The sequence below is a fragment of the Zea mays genome, chromosome 7 (assembly GCF_902167145.1).
Source record: "Zea mays cultivar B73 chromosome 7, Zm-B73-REFERENCE-NAM-5.0, whole genome shotgun sequence".
NCBI lineage: Eukaryota > Viridiplantae > Streptophyta > Magnoliopsida > Poales > Poaceae > Zea > Zea mays.
The window spans coordinates 131175744-131193010 of record NC_050102.1 but is presented as its reverse complement, the minus strand read 5'-3'; the positions used below and the strand labels follow the sequence as shown (position 1 = coordinate 131193010).

The 17267-nt window shown below is 45.6% G+C and overlaps 1 protein-coding gene across 1 annotated transcript; it reads right to left on the bottom strand.

Annotated features, from left to right (window-relative positions):
- Nucleotides 1–10115: 10115 nt before the first annotated feature.
- Nucleotides 10116–13814, bottom strand: LOC100283948 (uncharacterized). Its single transcript, NM_001371965.1, has 2 exons — nucleotides 13146–13814; nucleotides 10116–11114 (listed from the first exon to the last, which is right to left on the bottom strand). The coding sequence occupies exons 1-2, from the start codon at nucleotides 13377–13379 to the stop codon at nucleotides 10452–10454; spliced, it is 897 nt and encodes a 298-aa protein (NP_001358894.1). The 5' UTR covers nucleotides 13380–13814; the 3' UTR covers nucleotides 10116–10451.
- Nucleotides 13815–17267: the final 3453 nt, after the last annotated feature.

Here is a 17267-nt window from a genome sequence, read left to right as displayed (position 1 = left end):
AAAACTGAATTTCGGGCCAAAAATTGAATTTCGGGCCCTAATGTGAATTTCGGGCCAAAAATTGAATTTCGGGCTTTTATAATTTCGGGCCGCCCGAAATGAGCCCGGCACGTTTAAGCAATTACGGGCCGGGCCGTGGGCCGAGGGCTAGGCCCATGGGCCAGCCCGGCACGGCCCGAAATTCAAACGGGCCGGGCCGGCCCGAAATTCAAACAATACGGGCCTTTTCGGGCTTGGGCCGGACCGGGCCGGGCGGCCCGAATGTACACCTATAGTTGGGGTCATGCTTCGTCGCCGAAGGTTCTGCAGGAAGAAATAGCTTCGGCTAAAGCTGCTTATACATGGTGACCGAAGCTACCACTCATAAAGCTTCGGTGTTGCAGCATGCCCGAAGACGAAGGATCGAACCGACTTAAAGATAGAATGACATTTTAGCCCATAAGGGTCTGAGTCAATGTTGTAAACTTTTATGAGGGACATGATTGTAATTCTTCACAGGCTGTGTTCTGTGCCTATAAATAGTGAACAGTATTCCTTTACTGTTCACGGATTCCGGTAATTGCAAACGCATTGCTCGGGAATTATCATCTGTCAGGGAGAAGCATTTGAGAACAAGTCCCCAACAGCACCCATCCTAAATCCTAAGATGAGGAGGGGCCTAAGTGTTTTGCCTGTTATGCGAGATGGAAGGATGAACACAAGAGCACGCGAGGGTTTAGAGTGGTTCGGGCCGCCGGAGCGTAACGCCCTACTCCATTGTGTGTTGGATTGTTGTGGAAGCTTGAGAGTCTGAGTGAACTTGTGTTGTAACGTCGCATGCCTCCCCTTTTATAGCTGAAGGGGGGCATGCACAAAGGTACTGAGCCCCGACATGTGGGCCCAGGGACAAAATGTATATAGCACTTGGAGCTACTAATGTTCGCTACAGGGGCAATCTTCTCGTGCCCTGACACCCGAGATCTGTGTATCCTTGGCGTGTCGGGGAAGCTTCTTGTACAAGGGACGATATCCACAGTACGCTACATAGCACGGGCGCACTGTTTGGTAACAGACCTGACAGACGTGCCGCCTGCAAGGTTACCCTAACGCCGTCTGCCAGTGAAGTGGACAGGACGCATTAAATGCTGAGAGGGCACATCGTCTGTCAGCGTGATGGCAGGCGGCGCGTCCTCTCTGTATTAAATGAAGAGACTGCGCGGCTTTAGGGGCCTTACGTCAGGCTCCTCCCATTGGCTTATGACACGGGCCACAAGCCACACGGCAACAGCGGGTCTCCACTTGAGCGGGGAGCGTAGGGCAAGGCCTGGACACGTGCCAGCGCCGGACCCTTACTCATGCCGGGGTTCCCCCCATCGCGGGTCCTTGTTGTGGTCCTGGCCCTACTCGGAGGAACCTAGGGCCCAACGGAGGGACCCGGCATACCTCCTAGGAGTCTCGGACCGTAATCAAAGGCTCGGGCTGTGCGTACAGGGGTCCGGTGTTTCTCTGCGGGGGTCCGGATCCGATAATGCACCCTGGGGTGTATTATCTTTCCTTGCCACGTGGTACCCCTGAACCTGCCCATGTGGCAGGGTCGGGGCACCGTTCTCCGCGCGACGTCTTTATACTATAGTAGTGGGTACCCCTGACTCGGGGTACCGATAGAAGCAGTCAAGAAGACCGACAAAGACCAAAAGGCAAAACAGTCTTGCAGAGTTGTTTAGCTGCTCATCTTAACGCTACTTAGCAGCCATTCTATAGTATTTTATGCTCATAGAGGCAACAGCAACCGAACAGCTTTGTTTCATTCCATACTACATGATAATAGTGGTATGGAGATGGCATAGCATTCTCCGTTCTCATAATATGATCGTTGCATGCAAAATTTTCACGAGGTTTCATCATAAACATTTAGTGTGTTTTCTATGTTTTAAGTCTCAATGGTCGCTGCATAATTATATCAAGAAGCTTGCAAGCTTTAACTTACTGGACTTTGTCAACCATGTCATGTTCTCATTATGGCACCAGTTGCATTGCTGTCCTGGTTGTCGGTATTTCAACAAATGCAGATAAGGGCACTTTTGAATGAAGGTTTGAGTTGGGCCTCCCGAGTCCAGATATCTCGTATTCTTACTGGGAAAAGAATGGATACAGTTTGAGGTACTTGATATTTCACGAAGAACTTCAATGATTACCTAGCCTCTTTGCATTTTACAAAGTAGCCACAAATTTTGTGGACTATTCTGCATTTTAACTGTGCAGAACATGTTTAGGACTCACTGTTTCTGTCAAATACTTGGCTCATGGTTAAGGCTATGGACGCATTGATTAATGAAAATTAGTAGTCCTTTCTTTTTGATTGGATATTCACAGTCTGATTTGCAATAATCCTAGCTACAAGTAGCACAATAACTAGCTAAGTCGATAGCAAAACAACCAACTAAAGTTAGATGTGCTTTCTTTTGTACAAAAATAAAAATGGCACCCAAAACTTACCAATTTTTTTGTTTCATGATCACCGCAATAGGTGCAGAGTACCCATGTATAACATATTGGATACTAACCGTGCTGCTCGCCATCGGCTTACTCGAAGGTCAGCCCGTCAAGTACATCATGAGGAAAGGCAAGGTATGTATGTCGCTCCACCTTCTTTATTTACTGAACCATTGTTAAATCATAAATCTGTTTCCTTCACTCTTCTTTCTTACTAAGAGCTGCCAACAAAAAAACTAAAATGGAATGCATGTTTGTAATGATTTCATTTCATACAACTATGAATGTGTCAGGTGCATTCGAGTAATAAGGCACATTGCTGAACATTGGTTAGTACCCCTTTCTGAGAGCACCTAGAGGGGGGGGTGAATAGGTGATCCTGTAAAAATTCAACACTAAATTCCAACAAGCTTGATTAAAGAGATATTAGCGCAAGTTAATCAAGTCTATGAGGTGAGCTCTTGCGAACACAAACAATCACAGAGAGGAACAACACAAGAGATACGCGATTTTTATCCCATGGTTCGACCAAGTAACACTTGCCTACTTCCACGTTGTGGCATCCCAATGGACGAGGGTTGCACTCAACCCCTTTCAAGTGATCCGATGATCAACTTGAATACCATGGTCTTTTCCTTTCAAGTGTTTTCCCGTTTGCGAGGAATCTCCACAATTTGGAGCCTCTCGCCCTTACAATAGATATCACAAAGAAAGCACAGAGTAAGGTTGGGAAGAGCAACACACATGAGACTCAAAAATGCACAGCACACCCACGCACACAAGTGAAGACTCGTGCTCAAATGACCACACAGGGAGTTCGTGACACGAATGGAGCTCAAATCTCTAACACAATGAAGCAAATGCGCGGGAGCAGAGTCTGGATGCTTTAGAATACTTTGTGAATGCTTGGGTAGCTCCTCCATGCGCCTAGGGTCCCTTTTATAGCCCCAAGGCAGCTAGGAGTCGTTGGAGGCCAACTTGGAAAGCCAAAGGACAGCCACTGTAGATGTCCAGTGTGCGATCTCCTTCCTTTTCTGGCACATCCGACCGTTGGTCCTTAGAGCTAATTTGCACACCGGACACTGTCCGGTGCCCACCGGACAGTCCGGTGCACCCAAGTGAAGCGGGAAAAATCATCAACAATTACAAGACCATACTTACTTCCCCTGATGCTAAGGTAGGCAACAGATCCGAAGAGGTCCATGTGAAGAAGCTTCAGTGGTCTTGACGTTGTCATCACATTCTTGCTATGATGAGTGCTTCCCACCTGTTTCCCTGCCTGGTAAGCTGCACAAGGTCTACCTTTTTCGAAACAAACATTGGTTAGTCCTAACACATGTTCTCCCTTTAGAAGTTTATGAAGGTTCTTCATCCCAACATGTGCTAGACGGCGATGCCACAGCCAGCCCATACTAGTCTTAGCTATTAAGCATGCATCTAAATTGGCCTCCTCTTTCGAAAAGTCAACTAAGTAGAGTTTGCCGTCTAATACACCCTTAAATGCTAATGAACCATCACTCCTTCTAAAGACAAATACATCAACATTTATAAACAAACAATTGTAGCCCATGTGGCACAACTGACTTACAGACAGGAGGTTGTATCCTAATGACTCTACTAAAAATATATTTGAAATAGAGTGCTCGCTTGTGATGGCTATTTTTCCCAAACCTTTCACCTTGCCTTGATTCCCATCTCCAAAGATAATCGTATCCTGGGAATCCTTGTTCTTGATGTAGGAGGTGAACATCTTCTTCTCCCCCGTCATGTGGTTTGTGCATCCGCTGTCGATTATCCAGCTTGATCCCCTGGATGCATAAACCTGCAAGGCAATTTAAGCTTGGGTTTTAGGTACCCAACTCTTGTTGGGACCTGCAAGGTTAGTCACAATAACTTTTGGAACCCAAATACAAGTCTTGTCTCCCTTGCATTTGGATCCCAATTTCCTAGCCACTACTTTTGCATTCTTACATGAAAGAACAAAAGAAGCATTACAAGCATGGTAAATAGTAGAAGGTCCATTGTACATTTTTCTAGGAGTATGAAACACAACATGATTTCTCCTAGGCCTATTTCTACCATGCACAAAAGTAGAACTAGAGGCAAACATAGCATGTAAATTAAAAGCATCATGATCATAATTTCTATTATAATTGGAATGACTAGCAATTTTCCTATTATAAATGAAAGCATGATTCCTTTGAGTACTACTAGCCATAGGGGCCTTCCCTTTCTCCTTGGTGAGAATGGGAGCCTTTTGTCTTGTTAAGTTCTTGGTTTTCCTTCGAAAACCAAGTCCATCCTTAATTGAGGGGTGTCTACCAATAGTGTAGGCATCTCTAGCAAACATTAATTTATCAAAATCATTTTTGCAAGTCTTAAGTTGAGCATTAAGACTTGCCACTTCATTATTCAATTTAGTAATAGCAATAAGATGTTCATCACAAGCATTAACATCAAAGTCCTTGCATCTATTGCAAATAACTACATGTTCTACACAAGATCTAGTTGCATTTGCCTTCTCTAGTTTAGCATTTAATTCATCATTTAAATTCTTTAAACTAGAGACAGATTCATGGCATGCGGACAACTCAGAGGATAGCATTTCATTCCTTTTTAATTTCTAGAGCAAGAGATTTTTGAACACTAACAAATTTATCATGTTCTTCATACAAAATATCCTCTTGCTTTTCTAAAAGTCTATCCTTTTCATTTAGAGCATCAATTAATTCATTAATTTTCTCTACTTTGGCTCTATCTATACCTTTAAATAGACTAGAGTAATCTACTTCATCATCGGAAGAATTATCATCACTAGAAGTAGTGTACTTAGGGGTATCTTGAACACTTACCTTCTTCTCCTTGGCCATGAGGCAAGTGTGGCGTTCGTTGGGGAAGAGCGAAGACTTGTTGAAGGCCGAGGCAGTGAGTCCTTCATCGTCGGAGCCGGATGAGGAGCAGTCGGAATCCCATTCTTTTCCAAGATGAGCCTCGCCTTTCGCCTTCCTATAGCTTTTCTTCTTCTCCTTCTTCCCATGTCTTTCTTGTCCTTGGTCATTTTCATTATCTGGACATTGAGCAATAAAATGACCAGTCTTATCGTATTTGAAGCAGGAGCACTTTCCCTTTGTTTTATTCTTGTTGGGATACTCCTTGCGTCCTTTAAGTGCGGTCTTGAAGCGCTTGATGATAAGCGTCATCTCATCTTCATTGAGGCCGGCAGCCTCCACTTGAGCTACCTTGCTTGGTAGTGCCTCCTTGCTTCTAGTTGCCTTGAGCGCAATGGGCTGCGGCTCGTAGACGGGCAGAGGGCCATTTAAGGCGTCATCTACATACCTTGCCTCCTTAACCATCATGCGCCCGCTTACGAATTTTCCGAGTATCTCCTCAGGCGTCATCTTTGTGTACCTGGGATTTTCACGGATAAGGTTCACAAGATGGGGGTCAATTACTGTAAAGGACCTGAGCATAAGTCGGATGACATCGTGGTCCGTCCATCTTGTGCTTCCATAGCTTCTAATCTTGTTGACCAGGGTCTTGAGCCTGTTGTAGGTCTGTGTTGGCTCTTCTCCCCTGATCATGGCAAATCTCCCTAGCTCGCCTTCCACTAACTCCATTTTGGTGACCATGGTAGCATTGTTTCCCTCATGTGAGATCTTGAGGGTGTCCCAAATTTGCTTGGCGTTGTCCAAGCCACTTACTTTATTGTATTCATCCCTGCAAAGCAAAGCTAACAAGACAGTAGTAGCTTGGGCATTCTTATGAATTTGTTCATTAATGAATACAGGATTATCTGTACTATCAAAATGCATCCCATTTTCCACAATTTCCCAGATGCTAGGATGGAGAGAAAATAGATGACTACGCATTTTATGACTCCAAAATGAGTAATCCTCTCCATCAAAGTGTGGGGGTTTTCCAAGAGGAATAGAAAGTAAATGGGCATTTGAATTGTACGACATGCGAGAATAGTCAAAAGAGTAGTTTTGATTAACCGTCTTTTTCTTTGACGAAGAATCGTCATCGTCGTCGTCTCTTGGTGAAGAAGAAGATGCATCGCTGTCGTAGTAGACGATCTTCTTGATGTGCCTCTTCTTCTTCTCGTCCTTCTTCTTGTGACTCGAGCTAGAGTCGGTTGGCTTGTCGTCTCTAGGCTCGTTGAGGAAGGACTCCTTTTCCTTGTCGTTGACCATCATCCCCTTTCCCTTAGGATCCATCTCTTCGGGCGGTTAGTCCCTTAGATGAAGAGTATGACTCCGATACCAATTGAGAGCACCTAGAGGGGGGGTGAATAGGTGATCCTGTAAAATTCAACACTAAATTCCAACAAGCTTGATTAAAGAGATATTATCGCAAGTTAATCAAGTCTATGAGGCGAGCTCTTGCGAACACAAACAATCACAGAGAGGAGCAACACAAGAGACACGCGATTTTTATCCCGTGGTTTGGCCAAGTAACACTTGCCTACTTCCATGTTATGGCGTCCCAATAGACGAGGCTTGCACTCAACCCCTTTCAAGTGATCCGATGATCAACTTGAATATCATGGTCTTTTCCTTTCAAGTGTTTTCCCGTTTGCGAGGAATCTCCATAATTTGGAGCCTCTCGCCCTTACAATAGATATCATAAAGAAAGCACGGAGTAAGGTTGGGAAGAGCAACACACACGAGACTAAAAAATGCACAGCACACCCACGCACACAAGTGAAGACTCGAGCTCAAATGACCACACAGGGAGCTCATGACACGGATGGAGCTCAAATCTCTAACACAACGAAGCAAATGCGTGGGAGCAGAGTCTGGATGCTTTAGAATACTTAGTGAATGCTTGGGTAGCTCCTCCATGTGCCTAGGGGTCCCTTTTATAGCCCCAAGGCAGCTAGGAGCCGTTGGAGGCCAACTTGGAAGGCCAAACTTGCCTTCTGTCGGGTGGTGCATCGGACAGTCCGGTGCACCACCAGACAGTCACTGTAGCTGTCCGGTGCGTGATCTCCTTCCTTTTCTGGCACATCCAACCGTTGGTCCTCAGAGCTGATTTACGCACCGGACACTGTCCGGTGCCCACCGGACAGTCCGGTGCACCAGCTGACCATTGGAGCAGTCCACGTGTCGCGCGAAGATTGCGAGGTCGACCGTTGGCGCTGGCGACCGTTGGCTCACCGAACAGTCCGATGCACCACTGGACAGTCCGGTGAATTATAGCCACGTCGCACCTTTGCTTTTCCCGAGGACGACGAGTTCGCCGTGGATGACTCACCGGACAGTCCGGTGCACCACCGGACGGTCCGGTGATATATAGTCGTACGCCGTCGTCGAGTCCCGAGAGCGGCCTTTTCACGCGGACCAGCCTGGTGCACCGGACACTGTCCGGTGCACCACCGGACAGTCCGGTGTGCCAAGCCGAGCTGGAGTTGGCTGCATAGAGCCAAGTCTTTTTCCAATTCTGTTCTCCCTATTTCTAGCACTTAGACAAAATATGTTAGTACTCAAAACAATATACTAAGTCTAGAAACGTACCTTTATCTTTGATTTGCACTTCTCACTTTACTTGGCACATGAGAACTTAATTAAACATGTTGGGCACTTAATCACCAAAACATTATAGAAATTGCCCAAGGGCATATTTCCCTTTCACTTTCATTCCAAAATGTAAGTCATTCCTGCTTTTCTGCATACATAGTTTGTGAAATTTGGAACCGAAGGAGTATAAAGTAAAAAACTAAAAAGAAAACAAGTGTTTTCTCACCTCTGTGACATGAGCATGGCCTTCTCAACAAAAAGAAAGAAAGAATGACGCACTATGGTGAATGTAAGATGTAATCTCTATTTGATGCTTTACATGCGCTTTCCATGTCTTATTATGTGGTCAATATCGTGGTTACTATAATTTTGACCATGGATCTATTTCTCATCTTATTTCAGCGAGCATTACTCCGGGGAGTTATCAAAAACGTTAACATATTGTATTCATGTTCTTTATGCAGAGGCCGAAAAGTGAGTTTTCTCCTTTCTCCAAAGTCACCACCTATTTAACTGAGCTTTGAAAAATTGAACCAATAGAACATGAGTTGCAACCCTACAAAAGTATTGAATATGGCTTTAGTAGATTTAGCGCCTTAATTTGGCAATTCAGTGGTGCCATCTCCAGTTAAGAATCATGTTGTTCCTCTTCTTTATTGAGAACAATTGGTGAAGCGGGAACAATGTAATTAAGTCTGTCTGGACGCTTGCATTTTTTGAACTCTAACACACGGGAGAATTTCAGGAAGAGGAAAACTTCAATTTCCTGAGCATCACTAACCTATTTCTTGTCTGACACGATGCTCCTATTTCTGTAAATGCATTACTATTAGGATACCCGATACAGATACCAGTTCACAATTGAGTTCTAAGCTTTGCATTTGTACTTACTTGGAGCAACATATCACATCATCAGCATTTGCAAAGATATCTATGAACAACCTGATCTTCCAACTCCAGTCTCTCCCTAGTTTTTCCATATAGTGTAGGTGGCTGGTACAAAGCATCCGATAGGACGCTGCCTATTTCTAGTTATATTTAAGCTTCATGACCATTCTGTGCTGACATCTTGATATTTTTATATGTTTATTAATATTTAAATTAAAAGATAGAATGTTTACCATTATATTATTGATATATGAATGTCATATTGCTTTGGTTAAAATGTACAAATCTATTAAAACTAAAAAATATGAAATTTTATAATTTGTTAAATGTCATTAGGAGTCTTTAGAGCAGCTCCAATAGTTATATAAATTTTAGCTCTCTAAATCATTGATTTAAGTAGTTGCTAAATAAGTTTGGGAGTAAAAAAATATGAGTTCTCCAATAGCTCTCTAAATATAGGTTGTAGTTTTAGGCCCTGTTTGTTTGAGATTATAATCTATATAGATTATATAATCCAATGTAAATAAGCTAGTGAGGAAACAAACAAGTAACTTATCTTATGAGATTATATAATCTAGCACTTGAGATTATGATAATCCTATAAGCTCATCAAAGGGTGCTTATTTCAGCTTATTTTTTATGAAAGACCCACTACCCATGGCAAGTTGATTAAAATTACTTCCAATTGCCATCCACCTATCCATAAGCGTTCTCACCCACCAGACAATTAAAACAATCAAGTGTATTATTGTATTTGTATGCATATGAATAATAAGCCGAGTCCAAATAATCTGAGCTAACAAACAGCAGCACCTAGCTTATTTAATCCAGAGCAAATAATCCAGATTATATAATCTAAACTATAATCTAGATTATATAATCTATAAGTTGAAACAAACAGGGCCTTACTTTAAATCTATTCACATTAAAAAATAAGTCATAAATGTCAACACACACTTTCATTACCTACGTTAATGCAACTATTATTTTTTTGTTTATGGAGTTGGTAAATGGTTGTCAAATGTATATAGAAATGAGATTAGATGGGGAGTAGCTATATTTAGAAAGTTCATATAAAGAGTTGTTGAGACTAGAAGTTTTTAGATTAATTACCTAAATTATTGATTTAGAGAATCTTTTACAGAACTCTACAGTCTATCCTTCTCTTTCTTCCTCGTCCTGTGAAGGCCATAACGAAATGATGAGATAGGTAATATTTGTGGTCAAGTGACCTTCAATTAATAATACACCTTTCATTTGCTGTCGCTCTTAAGAATCAACCGTGCTCGCAGAAAGCGCATATAAGTTTTTCTTAACACACACACGGAAACGCTAATTTTCCATTCTGAACACATGGGCGCTGCTTCTAGCCCGTTTTACTTATCTCTACTTCCAATCTTGCTACTTCAAAAGCATCCCATATATAATTAATTCTTAATTAACATGCTTACGCCTATATTTCTCCTGTGTCCTGTGTTCTGTCTTTGCAGTTTTACCACAGCACTGGCTTTGTTACTTGCTCGATATGATGGATGAAACTGTCCTTGTCATCAACCTCACATTGGATGACAGTTAATTCTCGCCGCCGCACCGGCCCGGGCCCGACGACGGGACGCCGACCCACGGCTCGCCGACCCTGATCATCTTGATGGGCCGCTCGCTGGCCGCCGCTTCCTCGCACCGGCCCCTCTTCCTCGCGGCGTCCTTTAAGAGTACGCCGAACAGCTTCACGCTCTTCCCCTCCTCGCCGCCGCCGCGCTCCAGCTGGCTGGCCACTGCGTGCGCGCGGCGCTGTGCGCCGTCGTCGCTTGCCCCCGCTCGCACGTCCTCCTGCATGAGCAGCCGGAGGTCGAGCTGCCGGACGTCGAGGAAGCGCGAGAGGAAGCCCAGGAGCTCCTCGCAGTGCCGGCGCGCCTGCGCCAGCTCGGCGGACAGCGTGTGGTTGTCCTTCTTGAGCTGCTCGTTCTCGCTGGCCAGGTCGGGCGCCCGCGGTGGCGACGACGCCGACGACGAGCTGCGCTCGTGGACGCCGGACGTGGTGGCCGACGCGGGAGGCGGAGGGGGCAGAGGCGGGGGGAACGTGGCGTTCACGCCGCCGCTGCCGCCGGATCCGGACTTGGACATCTGCAGCGCCGTTGACTTGCGGCGGCGGATGCCGGACAGGAGACCCTGCTCGCCTCGACGGAAGTTGTCGTTCGCGAACTCCCACCGGTCCGGCACCACCTTTCGGAAACCCTGCATGGATATGGATGCGCATGCGCCATGGTCGCCGTCGACGTAAGTATCCAATGCGGCAAAAAGAACAAGAGCTGCATTCGACACAGTGTCCTATTCAGCCAGTCCCTAAACAAACGCCGAAATGAACACGTCAGGCCTGTCTACTTTGACCACCATACGTCGCTCACATGGTCAGATAACGCCTTATAGCTGTTCACACATTGATTTAGAGAAGCTAGCTCTCTCTCCCTCTGATTAATAGATTAAGGTTCAGTGAGAACGAACCCAAGTCAGTGTGAATCTTTGACTGCGCTAGAATAAGCTACTCGTGTTTCAGCTATTCGTATCCCTGCATCACTTTCCTTTGGCTTGAGAGAGAGAAAAAAAGAAGAAGCTTTACCAAATACCATGAAGCTATTTTGGAAAATACTATCCAGCCAAAAAACAAAAACAAATTATGAAGCTAGCTGTTGGAGAAACTACAAACAGGGCCTAAATCATCATCCTAACTTCCAAGTCAATTTCTTGAGCGATTTCGTATCCCAGCTAATAGATGGAAGAGGCAACAAAAGATTAGTATACTTGCTGGATGCCTTGGATGATTATATTGCTTGCTCAGCTAATAGCATCCAATTCCTAGCTAAATTAACCTTCTTGTAGGCCACGCAGAAGAGCTAGCCCTGAAAAGCTCGTCCATCCGAAGCTTCTTAGGGGGTGTTTGGGAACAAAGTTTTTCTGCAGTTTTGGAAGAATACTGCAGTATTCTCAAATACTGCAGTATTATATACATAATGGTGTTTGGCAAGCTAGGTAAAATCTCTGTTTTCAAAACTGAAGTATTGCAAATACTATAGTTGTTTTAAGGCATTCTAAACTTAGCTCTGGACCTCAGTTTTCAAAACTGCGGTATTATAAACTACGGTATTGTCATAACTAAAGTATAGTATAGTATTTCAAAAACTGTGGTTTTCAAAAACTTTGTTCCCAAACAGGGCCTTAACTGTTCCATAGAATACCATGCTTCTGTCGCCACTACAATACCGTGGCGTGTCAACCGACCTGATTTGCTTTGCTTATTCAATTTCCCCGTGCACCTTGCTCTATACATATATAGTAGTTAGAGATGGCAGTTTAGGGGGTGTTTGGGAACAAAGTTTTTCTGCAGTATTGAAGCAATACTGTAGTATTGAGCAATACTGTGGTATTATATACTTTGAGGTGTTTGGAAACTCATCTGAAATCTCTGTATACTAAACTGTAGTATTGCAAATACTGCACTTGTTTTGCAGTTTTGGAAACTTTGGTCTCAGCCAAAGTTTTTCTCTGTAAAGAGAGTGCCAGCTTGGTCCCGCTCTGGCTGATTGGTCTCAACCAAAGTTTTTCCCAAACACCTTGATGTATTGAATACTGTTGTATTCGAAAACTGAAGCATTGTAAACTGTAGTAATGTCATGACTAAAGTATACTTTAGTATTTGAAAAACTGCAGTTTGAAAAAACTGTGTTCCCAAACAGGGCCTTAGATCAGGTAGAGAAAAAAAAAAACTCCTGTAATCACATCCGTGAAGTCGTCTATCTAAATCACGATCGTACCCACAGGTGTAATTTCAGACCCGCACCGGCACCCTAATCTTCAAGTGTTATCGCAGGTCATTCCTCTTCAGCTAGCTCTGAAACGACAAGCATGCTTTGCGTGGGAAAGGAATTAAAGGGTGGTAGAGATGTGTCATGACTGACGCACTCCTTCCTACGAACCGTGACACGCTCACACGCATATACTCCTTGGAAGACGGTACGGTAGCTGCCTGGAAGGCTCGCTCGTCGACCACATAACATAGCTTAATTTATCGAGCACAGACGAAAACAACAACATGCTTCAGAACTAACAGATCATAGAGCAGAGAACGATCATCTAGCTAGCTAGCTGATTAATTTAATACGGAAACCAAGTGTATGTGTTTTGCAATCACTAAACGACGACGACAGGTGATATATTGCATCGATCGTAGTAGAAGAGATGATGGCCGGAGCGGCGGCGTAGTGTACTCACGTAGGTGTTGAGCTGGCGGACGAAGGAGGAGAAGTTGCAGTGCTTGAAGTGGAGCGGGAGGAGGTCGCGCGCCAGCTCCACGGGCTTCCACACCACGAAGGAGCGGCCCTGCTCCGCCCACGAGATCACCTCGTCCGTGCCCCGCTCCTCCACCATCTGGTGCGTCTTGGTCAGGAACGGCGCCGGCCCGCCGCCCCTCTTCGACGCCGCCACGGCCGCGGCCGCTTCTCCCATCCCTCGCCGCCGGCTATGTATATAGCTCGATCGGCACGATTGGCTCTGCTTGCACGCGAACCTCACTCACCTTTGTATGTATGTATGTGTTGTATAGGCTACTAACTAGCTAGTAACTGATGACTTGTGTGTTGTTGTGTGTACGGCTGAGCTACCTAAGGGAATGAAAGAAAGAAGGTTGGTAGCTTGCTAGTAGGAGTCTGCGGCGGCGACGGCGGCCGAGAAGAGAAGGAGGGCGGTGAGGAACTCCCAGCCCCAGACGTAGAACCCGGTGACGACCGCCCTCCGCCCGCACCCGCCCGCCTCTACTCCCATGTAAGCGCCTGCGCCTGCGCCGCCGCTCGGCCGGCACGATCGGTCTGGTGCTTCCAGCTGCGTGTGGGCTCCCGGCCGGCTAGCTCTCCGCCCTGGCGTCGCGAGAGGCGCTCATCGCCTCGATCCGCCGATTTAAAGGGCGGGCTTTATCGGGGTCGGGGCCGGGGTAGCTGGACAGGACAGGAGGAGGACGGAAGTGAGGGGCTTCTCTTCACGCGCGATCGAGGGCGGCACAGGCGAGAGACCAGCGCGGTGGTTGCTTTCGGCGTTGGGCTTCTTGCTTTCTGAGTGTAGGTAGGAGTCTGTCTGGTACTGGCCACGCGCGGGTAGCGTGATGACCTCCGTCTGCTTCTTCGCGCGGGTACGTATGCTCAGCAGTCAGCTCGCCCACCCCTTTCAGCCGCTCTTCCTTGCAGCCGGCCCGCGGCCGGTCCAAATAAGAAGCTTCCACCGCTTTGTCGTCCAATATCCAGGAGCCGTGAGCCGAGCCGAGTCAAAGCGCCCGAAAATTCGTCGCTCGCCCAAGCGGGGCCCGCCGCTCCTGGCTGGCTGGCTGGCTCCCACGCACAGGAGGGAGGAGGGCCCGGCCCGTCTCGACCGCGCCAGGACGAACCGACTGTCCTTTGGATCCTCCTCGGCACCGGAATGCCTCGTCACCACCTGTGACGCTGGCGGGCGCCTGCCTCGCCGTCGCCGGGAGAGAAAGTAAACCACCCAAAGGCGCGTGGAAAATGCGCGCGCGAGCGCGGACTTGTGCTCGGAGCGCTCGTCGCACTCCACTGCGGTGCGGCACACCCCCGATTTGTCCACATCTCGCTTCCGCGGACCCCGAAGAAGCCGCGCCCGCCTGCGCGTGAGTGCTCTCACTGATGACTGATCCCTTCCCTTTCCCTACACGTACGCGCAACAGCCGCGCCAGCCAAACTTCGCTGCGGCAAATTTAAAACTCTTGGACTTTGAAAACGAAAAGTGAAAAAAAAAAGGAAACTAGCTACCGTGTGTGCAAGCCGTCGATATCGATGATGCTTGCAGTCAGATCGAATAATAAGCTGACGTACTAGCTACTTTGAATTATCGTAACTTATCACTAACTTCTAGTAGTTACTTTCATCAGCCGTTGATTTCATTTCTTCTCCGTGCCAAAACAAAAACAGATTCGAGGTAGGTGCGAACAAGATGGCTGGCTACCACGATCATTAAAGCTTGGACTTTTTCGTCGATCGGCACACGAAACGGCGCCGGGAAAGTGAAATCATCGGCCGGGCCGAGCTTGACACGCACACGCAGCCCCGGCCGGCGCGTCGACCATGCCGTCACACTGACGACGCGGATTGTACTACTGTATTTATACTAGGCGGACTTGATGTCTAATTTCATCTAGCTGTCTTTAACTACTAGTGCGCAATTAACTTTCTCTTAACTCAAATTACTTAGTAGTAATGGTCTTTGAACCCTCAACCCGTCTATATATATTGGAGGTTTATGTATAGACTTAGGGCTCGTCATCAGTCAAAAATAGCTCAGACTCTGTTTGAATGTTATGGTTTTACATAACTGTAGTACAAAGAGGTCTAGAATGGCGTTTCTAGAACTCTCCAACGACATATACTCCCTCCATCCTAAAACATTAAGTCGTTTAATTTTAGCTCTTCATTTTTTATGTCAATGTTTAAATGGATGGCGATGATGAATCTAAAAACATATATATAAAACAAACGTATTAACTATTGTATGAAATCAACTAAAAAGGTAAAACATGTTTTATTTTGGGAACGGAGGGAGCAGTTTACTTTAGGTGGTCTTTAATAACACATAATGGAACGAGTCATTACATTATAAATCAGATCGGATGACCGTTACTAATAACAATGATTATATTATGCCAAGTAGATGACTGGATGTGTTTATCTTTTTTTTTTCAGGATTCTCTAATATCTATATTCTTTCTAGCGTGTCTTGATAGCATTCATTCCTCCAGTTAGCAGTTCCAATTTTCATAAATATAAGCGAATAAATGGAAATAAAAAATCAGCCATTCATAACAACCTTGAATTAAGTGCAGGCTGCACGGTACTGATGGTGGCTGGTAATCCTAGAATGTTGGATGTATGCTTAAAAGTTTTCCGATGGAATGCTTGGATCATGGTCTATCTCGATCGTCTCTCTCTGTGTGTGTACGGAGAACACGTGCACGAAACAAAAGAGAGCACCTATAAAGTACTAGTGCTTTACCGGATGCCCACTCTAGAGCAAATCCTCAGTTCAGTACACCAACCGCCACAAACACAGATGACAGTTCCAACTATCCATCTTTAGACTATATACTAAGTACTCCCTCCGTTTCTTTTTATTTGTCGCTGGATAGTGTAAAATTACACTATCCAGCGACAAATAAAAAGAAACGGAGGGAGTATATATCAGGAGATTTCTAACTAAATAACTAACCGAAGCATAGAGAACATATAACTACTATACTATATTCAACCAAGTTTCGTAACGTATTTGATCTGACTAAAATTCTTTACATCTCTACCCAAATATATATTTTTTTAATCATAGCAATCGACTAACCGCGTTAGACTGAATTGCGAGGCAATGTGATTTGACCGTGGCTAGAGAAATGAGCGTGATCCAAGTTAATTTTGAAGGGAAAAAATGGTAGAGTTTTTAAAAATAATCTTAAGAACCCAAAAAAAAAAAGTTCTGCCAGTGCAGGAACCGGAGATTCTGTAAGCATAGCTCCACCATGCTGGCGTGCAAGCGAAGGGGTTGTTGGTTGGGGAATTGCTTGTCCAACTCGGTGATCTGATCGCCCATGTAAACGCCTCACACCAACTGAAACAGAAGCGGGGCGGAGAAAATTGAGGCCAGCGCTGACCGTTGCCACGCGACAAGATGCTGACTTTTGGAGCCACCCCCGGCGCGCATCCATCCGCTCGGTTGCAGGCCAGCTGGTCAGTCCAAACCCAAGGCTAGCTTCTTTTGCTGATCTCACGCGAGAACGGAAGCGAACTGGATACGGATAACGGCGCACAGAGAAGGTTCTGCTAGGTGTTTCGTTTGACTGCTAAGACGGAAGAGATATGTGTCTGCTTTTTCTCTCGGTCCAAATTAGTGAGGCCTAGGACCGGAATTTGGCTGCAGGAATTCCGAACTTGTCATCACTTTCCCACCCCCTTCCCTGTTCTCTTCCTAGTTCCTACTAGTCGTATCGTTCTGTGCGGTCCCTTGTTACGGCTTCCAAAACAAAACAGACATATAGTCAACAAAAAGAATCACATGAGGAAATTGTTGAATAAAACTCCATTGTTCAGTACTACCACTACTGTATTATCGTGTGCTACAGCTGTATACCAGTATATATCAGGCAACGGCCGCTGCCTTGTATAACAGGCTAGACCCAAAGTATTGACCTTAAGGGCCGAGTACTACTAACCTACTCAAGGCCGAAACCGTAATGAAGTAGAAAGGCCCAAGAAAGTTCCTCTTGCTTCCGGACGAGGTCATCCGGCCCAGGAAGAAACTTGGATGAAGTTGATGTGTTTCGTCTGTAGCCCATTGCGTATGCGCATA

Coding starts and splice junctions, on each gene's coding strand:
- LOC100283948 (NM_001371965.1), bottom strand. CDS start 13,379: ATGGGAGAAGCGGCCGCGGCCGTGGCGGCGTCGAAGAGGGGCGGCGGG. Junction 11,115..13,145: donor TCCGCCAGCTCAACACCTAC/GTGAGTACACTA, acceptor ATATCCATGCAG/GGTTTCCGAAAGGTGGTGCC.